This window comes from Rosa chinensis, chromosome 4 (assembly GCF_002994745.2).
Source record: "Rosa chinensis cultivar Old Blush chromosome 4, RchiOBHm-V2, whole genome shotgun sequence".
In the NCBI taxonomy this organism is placed as follows: Eukaryota; Viridiplantae; Streptophyta; class Magnoliopsida; order Rosales; family Rosaceae; genus Rosa; species Rosa chinensis.
Genome location: NC_037091.1, coordinates 48,169,062 through 48,186,258, shown reverse-complemented (window position 1 = coordinate 48,186,258; position 17,197 = coordinate 48,169,062). Strand labels below are relative to the sequence as shown.

Genomic DNA, 17,197 nt, shown 5'->3' with positions numbered 1-17,197 from the left:
GCATTGATCAGGTTTGCCAAAAGAAATGATGCATATACAATTATTATACTTTTTGGTTTGAAAAGCTTTGTGCAGTAAGATTTAGCAAGGGTCGTGAGTCTAGACTCTAGACTTTGCCAACTATTTCATATTTTGATCTACTATTTTATGTAAATGCAATCAATCTTTATTATTACTATAAGCAGTAATTTTTTTTGGCATTCTATAAGCAGTAATTTGGTGCATGCAAAATCATTCTCTGAGCAAACCGAATTCAAAGGAGGTAAAAGAGTTCTTATCAGCTGTAGGGGGTTTAATTTTCTCCTCCCTCTTAAGTCACCACAGTCACAAAACTATCTTTTTTGTTTTCAGAAGTTAATGCAGATCCCAGTCACTCATCGTATGAGGCATTAAGATTTGTTTCTGGTGTCACAACCACAGTCACTCTCAAAGTACATAGCAAACATTGTCCAATGGTGCTTATGGAGATCTGAGGATTTCCTTACAGCAAGTAGGGATTCTCATATAAGTTGCTTCCACCACGTTCCAGATAGGAGGGTTATGGACAAGACTGGAAGCTTTCCTTTGAACAGGACATCATGAGCAGAGGCGGCTGGTATATCAATATAAAAGTTTTGCGAATTGTCACGTTATGTTACCGTTTTTAGTAGTAATAGCACCAATTTTACTGAAGTGAAATTGTTTGTTTGGCAGGCCGCAGGGTGCTAGTTGCAAGTCCTGGACTCCTGGTAAAAGTAACATCTTGTACATTCACAAGGTAAGTCTCCTATCCTCAATGGGAAACAATAACCTTGTTAATTAAATGGTCCATCTCATGTGGAAGTAATGAGTTCAACTTCAGATACACTGAAACTTAAGACATTGTCTTCCTCAAAACACAGGACACTAATTTTGATTAGGAGAAGCACATAGATATGGATTAAAGCATACAAACTGACTCCATTTGTACACGTAGAGCCATTTGAAAGATTTCCGTATTTGCATTTAGACATGAACTTAATGACTTTTGTTATTCTTCTTCATAGGACAAAGAAGCTGGGGATGATCCAGATATCAAAGGTATCCTCAAAGCATGTTGTGGGGTTTAAGTTCTGTGCGGTCTGACCTTTTCTAATTCACGTCTGTGTATCTAGTAATACAACTATGCGGGGTGAAAGGATTTTTTTTTTTTTTCTTTTTCCAATTATACACCGTGCTGTGTTAGTTCTGTGTATTTATTTACGTATATTTCAACTTATGGGCTGTAAGTTCTTTGTACTCTGACTCTGACCTTTGCTGCTCTTTTGGTCTAGGTGAAACATAGGAAAATCCCATTATATGAAGCTCATTCAATTTCGGATGTGGTACACGTTTCAGCAACATTGCAACATATATAAAAGTCAGTACATGGCTATATGCTTGTTCTCCTAACGCAAGAAGTTCTTGAAGAATGAAGATTACAAGAAAAAGAAAAGTCTTTCACTTTTTTTCAAGGGGTTTGGAACCCAGCTTGGTTGGAAGTGAGGTTAGGCCTCACGCCTGAGTGGGAAAATGACGACTATACTGAAACCTCTCCTCTGAAAAAAGAAACAAAATCAATTCTAGAGTAAGAGAGAACTAACATAAGAAAAAATAGAACACTTATCTTTTTCAGGTCACTTATCTTAAGATATCATGCGTGAGTGACTCCATGTGAGATTAAATAAGAGGGACACACCAGTCGGCAGATGAGACCTGAATAAATAATGACAGGATGATACAGAGTCTTTTTATAACAAATATTTCTCGTCGGCCACTCGGCCGTATGATTCCAAAAAATCAATAATGGAAGTAACGAAAATAATATAATATTACCTATGTAAGCCGTGAAAGAGAACGCTTAAACGTTAATTAATATAATGAATGTATTATTTGCCTCTACCTAACTTGCAATTAGCCTAGTTTAAGTGTTTAACTTTAGCCCATTCCCATGTTGCTCCAGCTCTGCTGATAAATTAGCAATAAAACTTCAGGAGAGACACACTGCAAATTACTTCCTGTTTCTAATTAAAACACTCTTTTAGTTGCCTTGAGTCCTGAAGACATGGCAGAATTTCTGTTCACTTTTGCTGCTGAGGGAATACTGACCAAGGTGACTTCACTCGCTGCTCAAGAATTCAATCTCGCATTGGGTTTCAAAGAAGATCTGGCACAGCTGCGTGACTCATTCCTCAAGATTCAAGCTATGCTAAGAGATGTCGACCATTCACAAGTTCGAGGGGAGGCTGTGGAAATGTGGGTGAAGGATCTTGAAGACATAGCTAACGAAGCCGATGATGTCTTGGATGAAATTGGGTATGAAGCTCTCCGACGCAAAGTAGAACTCCGAGACCAGATGAAGAAAAAGGTGAAAAATTTCTTGTCCCACTCCAATCCCATTGCCTTCCGCTTACAAATGGCACATAAAATCAAGAAAATCAACACATCTTTGGTGAAATTATTCAATCAGGCAGCTGGCCCTGTTGGGTTAGTTGCTAGGACATTAGCAGATGCAACCTCTCAAGATATTGAAGTACTTGATAGGGAGACCGTCTCCAGCTTTGATAGCGATGAGAAGCTCATAATTGGAAGAGAGGAGGTCGTGTCAGATATAGTCAAAACCTTACTCAAGTCACACTATAATGAAGAAAATTATCTTCCAGTTTTGGCTATTGTGGGAATGCCAGGTCTAGGCAAGACAACTTTGGCTAAATCAATCTATCATGAATCTAAGATTGATAGCCACTTCCATGAAAAAATATGGGTGTGTGTATCCACCCCTTTTGATGTCAAGACGATCTTAAGGGGGATCTTGGAAGCTCTGAAACCAGAGAAAGCAGCAGTACAAAGCAAGGACGCGATTTGTAAATTCATTCGAGAAGAGGTAAAAGGGAAAAGATACCTTCTCATACTGGATGATGTTTGGAACGAAGATTCTGAAAAATGGAAGGAGTTGAGGAGTTGTTTGTTAACAATTAAAGATACTCAAGGAAGCAGCATCATTGTCACTACCCGTAGTGACCGAGTTGCAAAAGTCATGGAAACTCTTCCCAGATGTGATTTAAGAAAACTATCAGATGATGAATGCTGGCTCATAATGAAGGATAAAGCCATTCCAGTTGGGAGTCCTCCTATGTCTAAAGAGCAGGAGACAATTGGTAGAGAGATCGCTAAAAGATGTGGAGGTGTACCTCTAGTGTCAAAGGTATGTTAATTATATAAATCATTGTTATCCTTATTGCTTTAATCTTTGTTGAGAAAAATCATATGTATTTTCAATATCCTTTTCATTTGTTAGAAAGGCAATTTCAAGGACTCATAACATCTAACACTTATGGACGTAAGATACATAATATGGTAGCATTCTATGTCATTTAAAGTTATCACAAAGCTCTTCATCTAATACAACCACATAGCACTTCTAGCTGAAAAGGTTGAGCCCTGAAAATGACAAACAGGAAGAGATGATATTCAAAACTGATAATAAGGTGACAAGCTCAATGTCTGTTTGGACTAAGAGATCAGCAGACTAATATAGGATGCAAACTTACTATATGTGTGTGTTCTTGAGCAAAAAAAGAAACAAATATATTTCTAAGTCTCAAAACAAAATGAAAGCACTGGCAACCTGCAAAAAAGAAGAAGAGAAGAAAATTAGATACCAATTCCCAAATGTACTCCAAACCAAAATAAAACTTACCATGTGCGTGTTTTTCTAATGTGTTCTTAAGCAAAAAGAAACAAATATATCTCTAAGTCCCATAAACAAGATTAAAGCAACGGCAACCTGCAAAAAAGAAGAGAGCAATTGCTTTAATTTTGGTTTGTTTTTGGTAACTAGATACCAGAGTTGCTTTAATTTTTGTTTATTAGATGGTCTTGTAAAGAGTAGCTTTTTGTGTATGTTGTAGCTATTATTGTATTCACACTACTATCTAATATAAATCTAACACATGATCAACTGATAATAGGTTTTGGGAGATGTGATGCGCTCTAAAACAAGTGATGAATGGCGATTAATTTTAAAAAGTAAAACATGGGATTCACCAGAAGGAGAAAAGAGAATTTTTTCAATTTTGAAGTTGAGTTTTGATGAACTGAAACCTCCATCCTTGAAACAATGTTTTGCATATTGCTCGATGTTCTTCAAAGATTTTGATATTGAAAAGGATGACTTGATCCAACTTTGGATGGCTCAGGGATGGCTTCACCCTTGTTCTGACAAAAGCCTAGAGATGGAGGAGAGAGGTAATGAATATTTTAAAATCCTATTGGCGAAGTCTTTTTTTCAAGATGTTACAAAGGATTATAGTGGTAATGTTACCAAATGTAAGATGCACGATCTTGTGCATGATCTTGCAGAGCATGTATCAAAATCAAGGAACTTACGCTCACTTTTTTCAAATGGAGAAGTCCTTGGGAGCAACTTACTTACCTTCAAATCTTTACGTGTGTTAAATTTATACAAAGCAGATATTGTGGAGTTGCCAATTTCAATTGGGAAGTTGAAACACTTGAGGTATTTGAATGTTTTGAAAACAAGAATCAAAACATTTCCCAAATCAATTGGTCAGCTTTATAACTTGCAAACATTGAAAATACCTTATCAGCTTGAAGAATTTCCAGGGGAAGTTGCAAATTTGATCAACTTGCGGCACATTTATTTTGGTAGATATATGAAAGTTCCAGGTGGGATATTGAGACGGTTGACTAATCTCCGGTCATTACCTTTTCTCAAGGTGGGTAACAAGACAGGTCCTGGAATTGAGGAATTGGGTTGTTTAAACCAGTTGCACGACACCTTGTCTATATATGGATTGGAAAATGTAGGAGATGGAGAAGAAGCCTCGAAAGCAAACTTGGTCGAGAAGAAACATATATGCAAGTTAATCCTTGATTGGAAGCTTAGTAGGCCAAGCCACAATGTGGAGAATGACGATGATGTACTAGAAGGCCTCCGACCACATTCTAGTTTGGAATTTTTGGAGATTCAGGGATTCTTGGGTGTTAAATTTCCATCATGGTTATTCCTAGCCAACCATTTGAAAAAGATTGAATTATCGGGCTGCAACAAATGTGAAGGAGTCCCAGTACTCGGGCATTTACCCAATCTTAGTTGTGTTAAGATTATGAGAATGGAGAACCTAACTCGTATAGGATCTGAGTTTTATGGTGATGACCATGTTAACAGTGGAAATGGATCGAGTAAGGAGGCGCGGCCTTTGTTCCCTGCTTTGAAAACATTGCATATTGAGTGGGCCCAGAACCTGATCGACTGGATGGAAGCGCCAACAGAAGGAGCAACTACAGTGTTTCCATTGCTCGAGGAGCTGACCTTGATTGGCTGTGACAAATTGACAAGTGCTCCCAGTCATTTTCCATCTCTCAAGAAGTTGGTGATAGAATGGCTGGATAGCGGAGGCATGCCAATAGCAAGTATTCTAAGCAATAAACTCACCACTCTCACTCATCTCAGGTTATTGGAAGTGGGGGGACTTACTTGTCTGCCGGAAGGGATGTTAGAAAACAACAAGAATCTTGCACATTTAGAAATAACTCAGTGTTCAGAGTTGACTTGTATTTCTCCCCAATCACAAGGATTAGAGTACTGCTGCGCATCTCTTTCATATTTGCGGTTATATATTTGTGAGAATCTCAGATATTTACCAGATGGGCTACTCACTCCTTCTCTTAAAGTGATGACGTTGTATTCTTGCCGCAATCTAGAGTACATCCCAGATGCTACATACGGTGGTCTCACATCCCTTGAAACATTGTCATTGTCAATGTGCTATAAAATAACTTCCATTCCATTTTCACAAGGCCTGCCATCTCTTGGTCAATTACATATAGACCAGTGTCCGGAATTATCAAGCCTACCGGGTGGACTAGAATACTGTACCTCCATTCGGAGTTTGAGAATATCAATGTGCCCTAAGGTACCGTCCATTTCAATCGAAAGTCTGAGTACATCCCTCGAAGATTTGAGGGTAAGTAATGTAGACTCTCTTCCAATTTTACGAGGAGGCTTCACATCACTCCGTGAATTAACAATCATATATTGCGAAAGCCCACAAATTGGGCCAGAATTTAGTGCCTTTCTTCAAACCCTTGTGTCTCTTGAAAAATTGAAGATATGCTGTTGCCAAAATCTTGAGACTGTTCCAAGTTCAGACAAGCTCACATCACTCCGTAGCTTGGCGATTGCTCGTTGTGATAAATTAACATGTCTACCGGAATGGTTAGCAACATCGTCACAGTCCTGCAGCCTCACCCGTTTGAAGGAATTGACAATTGGTTATTTCTGGGAGGAGCTCGATGAATTCCCAGCTTTTCAGGCTATACCACAGCTTGAATCATTAAATATCGAGGGGTGGCCTAAGCTCAAGTCTCTCCCTGAACAAATTCAACACTTGCCTTCTTTAAGGCATTTGGAAATACACTCCTTTCACGGAGTGGAGGCTATTCCAGACTGGTTGGGAAACCTTACATCTCTTGAGGACCTGACTATTGAGTGGTGCGAGAGTCTAAAGTATCTACCTTCTGTGGAAGCTATGCAATGCCTCACCAAATTGAAAGAGATAGACATCTCCCGCTGTCCCCTTCTAGAAGAAAGATGCACGGAGGAGAACGGCCCAGAGTGGCCAAAGATTCGTCATCTTCCATTCATCTGCTGTACGTCTTTTCTTCATCTATTACTAAACTAGTTGTTAAATTGTGCCATTTGATTATTCTCTTATCTTCTATTTTAGTTAATCTGTCTACTAGTCTGAAAAGGCAAACTAATGTGTGATAATAAGTGTGTGATTGTTGTTGTGAAAATCCCTATTTCTTCTCTCCAATATAGAACTGACCGAACTTGTTTTCTATCAGTTGGGGATACAAAAATCGAGAATTGACCAACGTAGAGCATAAATAATTCCTAATTGCCTAAAGCCTTAAACTGCCCAGAATAAGGCAAATAAGGTATGCTACCACCAGCCTTTCAATGCATTAAACCCTTCCCTTTCCTCTGCTCTGTCTTTTCTATATCTATGTTTCGAGCAAAATAAAGAAATCCATTCAGTACGATGTTTCTGTAGGGGCATCTAGTTTGTTTTCGACATACAATATCTGGAAGTTCTCACTAAATTGGAGGAATACGTGTTGTGCCATCAGAGTCCTGGTACTTTTGCTGATCGATTATTTCCCTTACTTGGTTATTAATTATTTACTCATTCCTATGGAGAAATATGTCAACATTGCTTTTGTAAACACTGCTCATGCTAGGCAGATGAGTATCGAGCATTGATAGAACATTAATACTGAAAATTGTGTTAATTGGCCTGGAAAAATTTATTACTGGGTGAAGTTTATAGAATAGTTTAAAGTCTGGGTAATTGGGGATTGAGATTATAGGAAGATACAGACTTCCTATAAGTTGGTGAAGTCTTTGGTATTCCACATTATTACTTGAAAGCAATAGAATATGGTTGGGATAGTTTTCCATATTACTATAGCATCATTCAAAATGAGACTTTGTTTGATTTGCAGGCTTTCTCAAACACCAGATGAGGAGTAGTTGAGTTGGCTAACTGGTAGGCCTTTCACACCATCTCCCAAGGTTCCCTTTCATCAAAAGAACCTTTCAGTTTGTTCCTCTGAATTGTTCTCCAAACCAGTGGTGCAACATTATTTGGCCAACTTTGTTTTTCTTGGAGAAATCATTGTTACTGTAGAGGCTGTTGCAAGGGAAATCTCTTAACAGATCGCAGCGTACAGGTGAACTCTTCTGAGCCTTCTTTTGTGTTGCTCTATTAGTCCAGATACAACTGAATATGTAAAGGGTAAAATCCTCATATAGTACCCGAACTATCACGAAATGCACTTTTTGGTACCTACAAATTTTCAGGGAGTCCAGTGGTACCTGTACTATCCTTCCGTTAGCCCTTATAGTACCTCCGTCCATTATTCAGTTAAAAATGCCTATGTGGCGATCATGTGACACTCATGTGAGTAAAATAGTAAGGGTAAAATAGTCTTTTCATTTATAATTAGAATTATACAATTTAATATATTGAATATCTATAATTAAAAAAATATTTTGACACATAAAAAAAGATAAATAATACCAAATTTATTCTTCACTGTTATCGGGACACTTGGGTCAATTAAATTAAGTACTTTATTTTTGTTTAGTTTTTTTTTTTATTTTATGAAAATTTAATATATACTAATTTAGAGATAACTTTTTTCTCGAACAATTAATAAGATTAATCAATAGAGATGATAGGTAAATCTAGATATTCACTAAATTCAATTCTAGGTCTTTCTTTTAACCTAGTCTAATTTATTTTAATTTAGTTTAATAAAAAATTTGTAAAATAAATATGAAAAATAGGTGTTTTTACGATTATACCCATACTTTAACGGAATAATTGACGGAAGTACTAAAATGGGTAACAGAGAATAATACATGTATCACTAGACTCCCTAAAAATTTGTAGGTACCAAAAAGTGTATTTCATAATAGTTCAGGTACCATATAAAGATTTTACCCATATGTAAACCTTCTCTCTTATCCTAGCCCTTTGCAGCAAGATTGGGCATAAGGTTTTCGTCATTTTTGTCTCTGCAATTGTAGCCATCAAATCAGACATCTTTTCCTAGCAATAGTGTGTGATGTTTGATGGATGACAGAAACAAGCAGGTATCTTTCTTTGTCTTCGGATTTCAAGAGTTAGCGCTCTGCAATCCTCCTTTTCTGTTTGTGAAACTTCACAAAAATGCTTAGATTTTAAGAGTTTTTAGGATTGTACCTTGCCAGATGCTTTGTTGTACTTGAGGTTATGGCTGTCATGTAACCACAGTAATTTGGTGCAGGCAAAAGCATTCTCAGATGCTCTGTTGTACTTGAGCTTTTACAGCTGTCTGTAAGTACTAATTTATAAGTTATTTCTCATTTTTAAGATATCTAAGTCACGAAGCTAGAATCTTCAATTTCTGAAGCTTATGCAAATCCTTGTTACTTGTCATATGAGGCATCAATTAGATAAAAATTTGTTTTTCTTTTTCTTGTTTCTCTTGCGTTGATTAGTTCATTCACACACAGAAGGCGGCGTGTCCCTGGGGAGAGTTACTTCTATGCATTTACGTTATTAAGAACTTACGAAGCCCTTTACTTCATCAAGTTCCGCAACAAGGCAAGGTAAACTTTTCAAATTATTGGTTATTCATGTGTGATGTGAAAGAAAAAAAACTGTTGTTGGTTCTCATTCCTTTGTTGACCAATCGTTCAAGAACATACATTCCTCTCTGTTTATACTTAAAGCTACTACAGCAAGATTCTACCTCCATTCGTTATCAACTTACTTACTGTATTGTCTAATTGCTTGAAGATACATACAACTTGGTGACGTTTCTCTGTCATTCAATATTGTTGTCAAATTTGAAACATTTATAGATCTTTTCCACCAAAAAATTAAAGACCTTATGTAAGTCAGAGTAAAAAAGATTTAGTAGAAAGCATATACTATAAGCAAATCCATGACTTAATAACTGGTCAGCTCACCCACAGGTTTCCTGTCAGCAAAAGAAGGTTTCAGTTTGTGCCTCCGAATTGTCCTCCGAAGTGGTGGTGTAAGATTATTGGGGCTAACTCTGTTTTCCTAAACCCTTTTAAAATCATTACTAGCTGGAAGTTGCTGAATTGAAAACTCTTAATGGCTTTCACAATACAGGTATATATTACCCTCTGTTTAGTGTTGCACTCTTTATAAAGATATCCATGAATATGTATACCAACTCTTCCTATCCTTTTGCAGCAAGCCAAGATTTTCTCCTTTTATTGTCAATATTGGGGATTTGGTTTCTCCAAAGAAACTGTTAGCCATCTGATCTCATATGAAGATGAAGATATTTGGATGATAATCGAAGATGAAGCCAGTGTTCAATTGAACTTTCAAATTTTAGTGTCAGATGGTGTTGGTCTCTTCAGTGCCAGCCAAGCTGAGATGTTCCACTAGAGTTGGGCGTACGTACGGATGCCATTGTTATGAGTTGCTTGGCTAAAGTTTGGAAACAGGCTCAGTGTGCTCGCGGATACTTCTGCCCAAGCAGGACAACCGATCAAGAGTGGACACGTGGGCAACATGCTCCATGCCAGCTCGGAGAACTTATCAAGTAGCCTCTTTTTTTTTGGTCTGATATCAAGGAGCCTCACATTCACACATGGTGAGACGTCTGTCCGTGCCTCGGGCAACTCACACATTAAAGGATCTTCAATTCCATGCCTTATCGGACAATGTTTCATCACTCTCCATTCAGTTGCATTCTGTATACAGCTAAATCATCATATAGTGTAATACTGTAATTAACCATATTTAATCAATCATAGTGATGAAACCACTAGCAAACAACCGTGATGTAGCCCTAAACTCTGGCTGAATTTTGGGTGAACAAGTAAATCTCCTGTGTTATTAGGTGTGATTGTCTTTTACGTACAATTTATATTTTGGGGACCTTTCTTTAACACCAATGTAGTAATTCTTCATTGGCATAATGACCATTACACATACTATCTATATCACATATATATCGCCAAGCATGAGCAATGACCTCTTAGTTTAAGAACAGTACGTAGCAATTCTCATGTTGCTGAAGATGAAAGGAATTGCATTAATTTCTTTGGACTGCATCAACTACAACGACCTCAACCGTTAAAAAAAAACTCTTATCAATTATGGCCTAGCTTGCATCCCCTAACAATTGCCATCAGCTTTGCAATTAATTCATCAAATTTCAAAATCTGCTTTACATATCCTATTGATATTGAATTTTTTTTCTTTTTTTTTTGGGTTTTGTGGATGTTCAGTTGTACCTTTATATTAACGGAGTCTTTCATCAAATGTGTGGGGATGCCGTCTGATGATTAGTAAGATGAATCAGTTTCCCATATGAAGCATGAATTTGTGCGTAGGATTCTTTCAGAATATCAACCTACGAACCATGACAATAACTGAAACTTGGACAACAACTGAGAGTGAAATCTGAGGGGCACCCACAGATTTTCACCCTTACAAACTTATAAAAACAGACGTATGCCATTTATAACACCACGCACATGGTATTCTTTAGTAAATTAAAAGGTGAAAGAATAGTTCTCTTTGTGCTCAACGCATGTCTCCGTGACTTTTATAAGGCTGAGCAGCTTTTTTTTATAACTCCATATTAGATAACTCTTGCTCTTGCTTTGATGTGGGACTCGTAGTGCCTGCACTTGTTATTACTCATGGTCTCATTATTTTCATCCATCGAAGAGATCAGCTTCCCTAATTAGTCTGAAACAGTGTATAAACTTGTCTTACAAATAGTACCGAGTCTGTAATTGGATTATTGATATATGAAGGCCCAGAAGGAAGTTTCCTGGATAACATTTGCTAGTATGATTAACCATCAAACTCCCATTTTCAGCTAAAGAGTCGATTTAGAACTTCCAAAGCATGGAGGCTACCCATTACAATGAAGCTGCACGTCCAAGTTCCACAGGGAACTGGAGATCAGCAGACCTGATCCTGATGTCATTTTGTGTACGCAATTGACGCAGTCGGAAAGATCACCTAAGGTTTACAAGCAATAAACCTAAAACAAAGGTTCTGGAGTCCACCAGAGATAATAGAGAAAAATCTCAATTTGATTGATAATATGATAAAAGATAGTTCTGCAGCCGTTTAAGGTTGCTTATATATGAGGAAAGAAACCCTAGGACGACTAACAATGAAACCCTAAAGCTCACGGGTAAAAAAAAAATAAACCCAAAACAAACTAGGAAACCGAAAATTCTGGAAAATAGTAAATTGCATTTTTGAGGCCCTAAACGACCCCAAAAGCCCGAAAAAGCCCACACGGTGAGGCATAGCGACGAGTTTTGTTCCTGGCGCGATTCCCTTTCCGGAAAGCTATGGCACGATCGAATCGGACACCAAATGCAAAAATTGCTATAGTAACTTTCGTTTTAATTTGATCAGAAAGATTCTCCATTAATATGGTATTTGACGCATCCACCATCAAAATGTTGTCAAACACCAAACCCCAAAGAATTAATATTGCTTGCTGTAGATCCAGATCATGTGTCCCTGATTAATAACCACATCACTAGTGCCATTTGATGATCAGCATTTTAAGGAATTTCTAGCACTGACCTCCTTCATATATATGCATGACTAAATGTAGAATTCTTCTCTACATCAGCATTTTGAGGAATTTTTATATGAACCATGTTATAACAATGAGTCTCAAATACATTTTGTGGAAGCAAATTATCTATAACCGCCACTCTGATAAATCTTCATAAGTTTTGGTATTGGCTTCACAAAAATTGACTGAAAAAAAATTGTATAAATATCTCCTATAGGTCAACTGAGTTTAGCATCACTGCACTAGCTTTATACATTGCTGAATGTTTGAGGTAGGGGTTTCTTTCAAGTAATTAAGCATTAACCATTCTTTTAACTTTGCTCATTTCTTCTTTCTGGTAACTCTAAACTGCTTCTGTTCACAGTACCGATCCTGATATTGGCGCTTGCTTAACTAGTGTTTGAATGCAACAATTAACGTCCACTGCTAGCGTCATACTGTGCTGCTTCTTCATTGATTTCCGGGTTATTAACCATCTCTCCATCTCAGCAAGAACAACTGGGAGAAAGGAGATTTGTAGCTTTGAGAAGTGAGAATCCCACATGCACTGATCTTGTGCTGCTGATGTTATAATCAGAAGATGAAATATACAACCGACCATACAACCTCTTCATCCTGTCAAATCAATATTGTCATAAACTGACATATCAACCAAGAGGGCAGAGCCTTTAATACTACCGAGATACAAAAAACTAGGAGGAAATATATCCATATATATCTAGTTTTGTACTGCCACAGTGCCACTCATGCAACCAATGTAACAACTAAATCTGCATATGCCCAGATCTCCACACCAGATGAAACCTGGTTTATTCTGATAGTGAATAAGGTGAAAGGAGGGGAAAGAAGGTGTAACGCATTGCAATGACTTTCTTAAAATTTCCATGCAAGACCAGCACATCCTACCAGCATTTATGCTGCTTTATTCCTAGTTGTAGTGGAAAAAACAATTCGTATAGCATCTTGGTTGCTGATAACATACCATACCTTACCTGACGTGAAAAGCAAAGCAATCAAATGAAATTCGATCATACTATCGTGACTACAAATTATGAATATTCTGTTGTGAAGTTAATTGAATGGAATTAGAGACCATTGAGTCCTTTTTCTTGTTACTTCAAGCAGTTGAGAACAGGTGCACCTGGCTCTGGGAATGTGGCTTCTGTATCTGGTATTTTGGAGTCTGGAGGCTAAAACCGCTGAAGATCATTGGTGACATTGCGGTTGAGAATAAATAGTAACAAACCCCTCTGAACATAGACAACTAAGAACAAAGTAAGAACCAAAGCGTGCTGTTGAAACTTGAACTGAGATTTGGTAGGGTGCACCAAACCTTGCGGTAGTGCAAGACAAGAATGACACATGTGAGCCCTAATAATAGCTCGCTATTGTGGTGGACTCACCCTTTTAAAAAAAATTAATTTAATATCGTGTGAACCATTAGTCCACATATCAGATATTAAACTGATAAAAACAGATACTACACTTGATTTTAGCCAAAAGGCCGAGAAAAGTATGCTTTATTCAGCCTAGCTCTTCGCTTTTTATACTTCTATTCACTTCCGTGCTTCTATCAACCAGGGATGTGGGAATCCCACTCTCTCAGCTTCACGAACAGCAAGGGGCTGCTTCCAGGGTCTTTACCGATCAACTTGTGCCTGCCTCGTATTTACACCAACACAAATCCAAAAAATTACATTAAATTCAACTAGTAGTCTTCCCCATCTTACACTTGTAATTAAAAGTTTAAAATCCGAGCTTATGAGCCATCTCTGCCATCTGCAAAGAACAACTCAAAAGGGCATCTGTGACCATGAGAATAAGAAGCCAATGAAGGCTTGAACAAATTAAATACAAGGAGTTATGTATTGTATGATAGGAAAGGACATTGTCATAACCATTAGATCAGATCAATCTACAAAAATATGAGCAGGGATTATTGTTGCAGGTGGCTGGTTAACATCGATTTGGATGTTCTATGATATGCACAAACTGGGAAGGTGGTAACTAATATGACATAAAACATTGATTGTTTCATCACTTATTTCATGACACCTAATGTCAACTTGGGATAATCTCTGCAGTTGGCACCTACCTAGCGTTGCTACCTAGGGGCCTAAATCTTTCAACTAGGCCTCTAGGTGGAGCTGAAGTGCTTTATGACAGCTAGCTCACTACTAGAATAAAGTTTATAGACATCAGTGATGTCTAATAAAAAAAATTCCGATGTCTTAGTGGGTGATGTTAAAAATCAACCCAGACATCGGTTGTTAGCCGATATTAAAAATGCATCTACACATCGCTTCCCGTTAAGCAACCGATGTTAAAAATTACTCCACACATCGTTTCCTTTTAAGAAACCGATGTTAAAAATAACTCCAGACATCGCTTCTTTTTAAGCAACTGATGTTAAAAATGACTCCAGACATCGCTTCTTTTTAAGCAACCAATGTTTAAAATTACTCCACACATCGCTTCCTTTTAAACAACCGATGTTTAAAATGCTTCTAGACATCGCTTCCTTTTAAGGAACCGATGTACATTTTCTTTACTAACATCAGTTTACAATCTACTATTATAGAACTGATGTTCTTTGTCATTTATAACATCAGTTTTTTTTTTTCATGTAGTTGTCTTTTCATTCTTCTTGCTTCAATTTCTAGTTTAAAGGTGATTTTCTCCCTATGTGCATAAATCAGTTTCTTCACCTAGAAAAATATCACAAAGAGAATACAAGTTGTTAACAAACAAAGAAAATTCTCATTAATACTATTTTTGATAAAAACAAGTACAAAGAGTAGGGAGAAGGGGACATATGGCCTAAACTTCTCCATATACATCCTTATATACAATCCCTCATACTTGTAAGGATATCCTTCCCCATTCTGTAAGTTAGTCACTTAACAATTTTCTGTCAGTCACCGCACCATTCTAGGCATTCTCTTAACACTCAAAGCATAACTGCATTAAAATGTATTCTATATAGATCTATCTATCTATATATATGCGCATGTTATATAAACCCTTCAGATGTAAATGAGATCCAGAATGACCAGAAATAAGGGATTATCAACTCTAACCATCTGGGCCTTGATCTCTGCTTGTAACGTTTCCAAGTCAGATTTTAGTTGGTCAACAACGCTTCTCTGAAGGACAAGCAAACAGAAGAAAGTTAGATTGAAGCAATGACATGTTTAATGACCTTTCTAGCGGAGGTCATAACTATTGTCCAACAAAACATATAATGATATTTTTACTAGAAAGCAGACATAAAATAATACCACGCTGTATATCCATGCGTCATATATTACATGCTGCTACTAATGCACAGACAAACTAAACAGATACACAAATATAATACCCCGAAATATCATGTTATGCAGCCAAACCTGTTGGTTATAAGTCTCTGTCAAAGAAGAATTTTCAGAAGCCAATGACTCAGCTAAAGCACGTGAAGCCTCGAGTGCTCGTTTAGTGAGATGATTTCATCTTTCTAAATCATTATGTGCTAAGTTTCTTTAGTCATCTAGTTAATTAAGTTTCATTACCATTCTGTGTTTGAATTATAGTTTGTGAGCAATTATTCTGTCTTTTTGTGGAAGATCTTAGGTTGGAATACTGGCAAAGAGAAAGCTTTAATTAACACTTTTGCTTTCTTTACATTTAAATTTAATGGTAAATTTGCTCTGCTGAGCTCATTTGGTTGGAATAATTTGTTGATAATGTATGTTCTGCATTTATCGTTTCATGTTATGCAGCACATTGAAGATTTGACACAAGAAAAGTTAAGTGGTTAACTATAGTTAACTTACATACAAGGACAATTCCTTGCATTTGGTAGATGCAAGGCCGTTTTTAGCAATTAACATGTTTTCCTAGAGTTTAGTTACATTTAATTAATTATTAATTTCTTATCCAATAAAATTCTTTGAGCTAGGCTTTGAGTAAATCAATACTTTAGTAATAATTACATATGGAAAATTTCACAAAGATTAATAACTCAAATATTCACTAAAATCTCTCTCAAGACATCTCTTATATGTCAAAGGCTGGAGATAATCACAGAGCTCTTCATCTAATACAACCACATAACACTTCTAGCTGAAAAGGTTGAGCCCTGAAAATGACAAACGAGAAGAGAATATATTCAAAACTGATAATAAGGTGACAAGCTCAATGTCTGTTTGGACTAAGAGTTCACTGAACAAATATAGGACGTAAACTTACTATGTGCGTGTTGTCCTAATGTGTTCTTAAGCAAAAAAAGAAACAAATATACCTCTAAGTCCCAAAACAAAATGAAAGCACCGGCAACCTGCAAAAAAGAAGAGGAGAAGAAAATTAGATACCAATTACCAAATGTACTCCAAACCAAAATAAATCTTACTATGTGTGTGTTTTCCTAATGTGTTCTTAAGCAAAAGAAGAAACAAATATACCTCTAAGTCCCATAAACAAAATGAAAGCAACAGCAACCTAAAAAAAAGAAGAAGAGAGCAATTGGATACAAGTTACCAAATGTACTCCAAACCAATACCAACCTCTGCAACTTGAAAACTTTCTTTACTGATGATCTTTGACTCACATAATCAAGCTTTTGTACCCCATTTGGACATAAGATTCAGAGAGTTTCTGAAATGCTATAACTGAAATACATAAGGTAACTTGCCAGAAGTAAACAAAAAGAAAAACAAGAAGCTAGGAGAAACCTGAGGAATTATTCTGCGGTCCAAGTCAATAATATCACTCGAATTAGATGGTAGCTATTAGATGGTCTCTTTATAAGATGGTCTTGTAAAAAGTAGCTATTAGTGTATGTTAAGTAGCTATTATTGTATTCACGCTACTATCTAATATAAATCTAACACATGATCAACTGATAATAGGTTTAGGGAGATGTGATGCGCTCTAAAACAAGTGATGAATGGCGATCAATTTTAATAAGTAAAACATGGGATTCACCAGAAGGAGAAAATAGACTTTTTTTCAATTTTGAAGTTGAGTTTTGATGAACTGAAACCTCCAT

General features: G+C 36.9%; 1 protein-coding gene, 2 non-coding genes and 1 pseudogene across 6 annotated transcripts; 2 read left to right on the top strand and 2 right to left on the bottom strand.

Annotated features, from left to right (window-relative positions):
• The window catches only part of LOC112196363, a 45,387-nt pseudogene that overhangs the window by 15,743 nt on the left and 12,447 nt on the right, over nucleotides 1–17,197 (top strand).
• On the top strand, nucleotides 1,921–10,420 carry LOC112199452 (putative disease resistance protein RGA3). Of its 4 annotated transcripts, XM_024340471.2 has the most exons (9): nucleotides 1,921–3,202; nucleotides 3,969–4,245; nucleotides 4,360–6,672; nucleotides 7,531–7,758; nucleotides 8,564–8,686; nucleotides 8,860–8,909; nucleotides 9,089–9,184; nucleotides 9,554–9,716; nucleotides 9,801–10,420. In XM_024340471.2, the coding sequence occupies exons 1-4, from the start codon at nucleotides 2,063–2,065 to the stop codon at nucleotides 7,560–7,562; spliced, it is 3,762 nt and encodes a 1,253-aa protein (XP_024196239.2). In that variant the 5' UTR covers nucleotides 1,921–2,062; the 3' UTR covers nucleotides 7,563–7,758; nucleotides 8,564–8,686; nucleotides 8,860–8,909; nucleotides 9,089–9,184; nucleotides 9,554–9,716; nucleotides 9,801–10,420. The 4 variants fall into 4 exon arrangements, with proteins under 4 accessions (XP_024196239.2, XP_040373887.1, XP_040373889.1 ...); XM_040517953.1 differs by lacking the exon at nucleotides 8,564–8,686 and having other exon boundaries at nucleotides 3,969–6,672; nucleotides 9,801–10,419; XM_040517955.1 differs by lacking the exons at nucleotides 8,860–8,909; nucleotides 9,089–9,184; nucleotides 9,554–9,716; nucleotides 9,801–10,420 and having other exon boundaries at nucleotides 3,969–6,672; nucleotides 8,621–8,677.
• On the bottom strand, nucleotides 11,040–11,160 carry LOC112201267. The gene has a single exon (XR_002936709.1). It is a non-coding gene; the product is annotated as a U5 spliceosomal RNA (small nuclear RNA).
• Nucleotides 13,489–13,688, bottom strand: LOC112201247. The gene has a single exon (XR_002936699.1). It is a non-coding gene; the product is annotated as a U2 spliceosomal RNA (small nuclear RNA).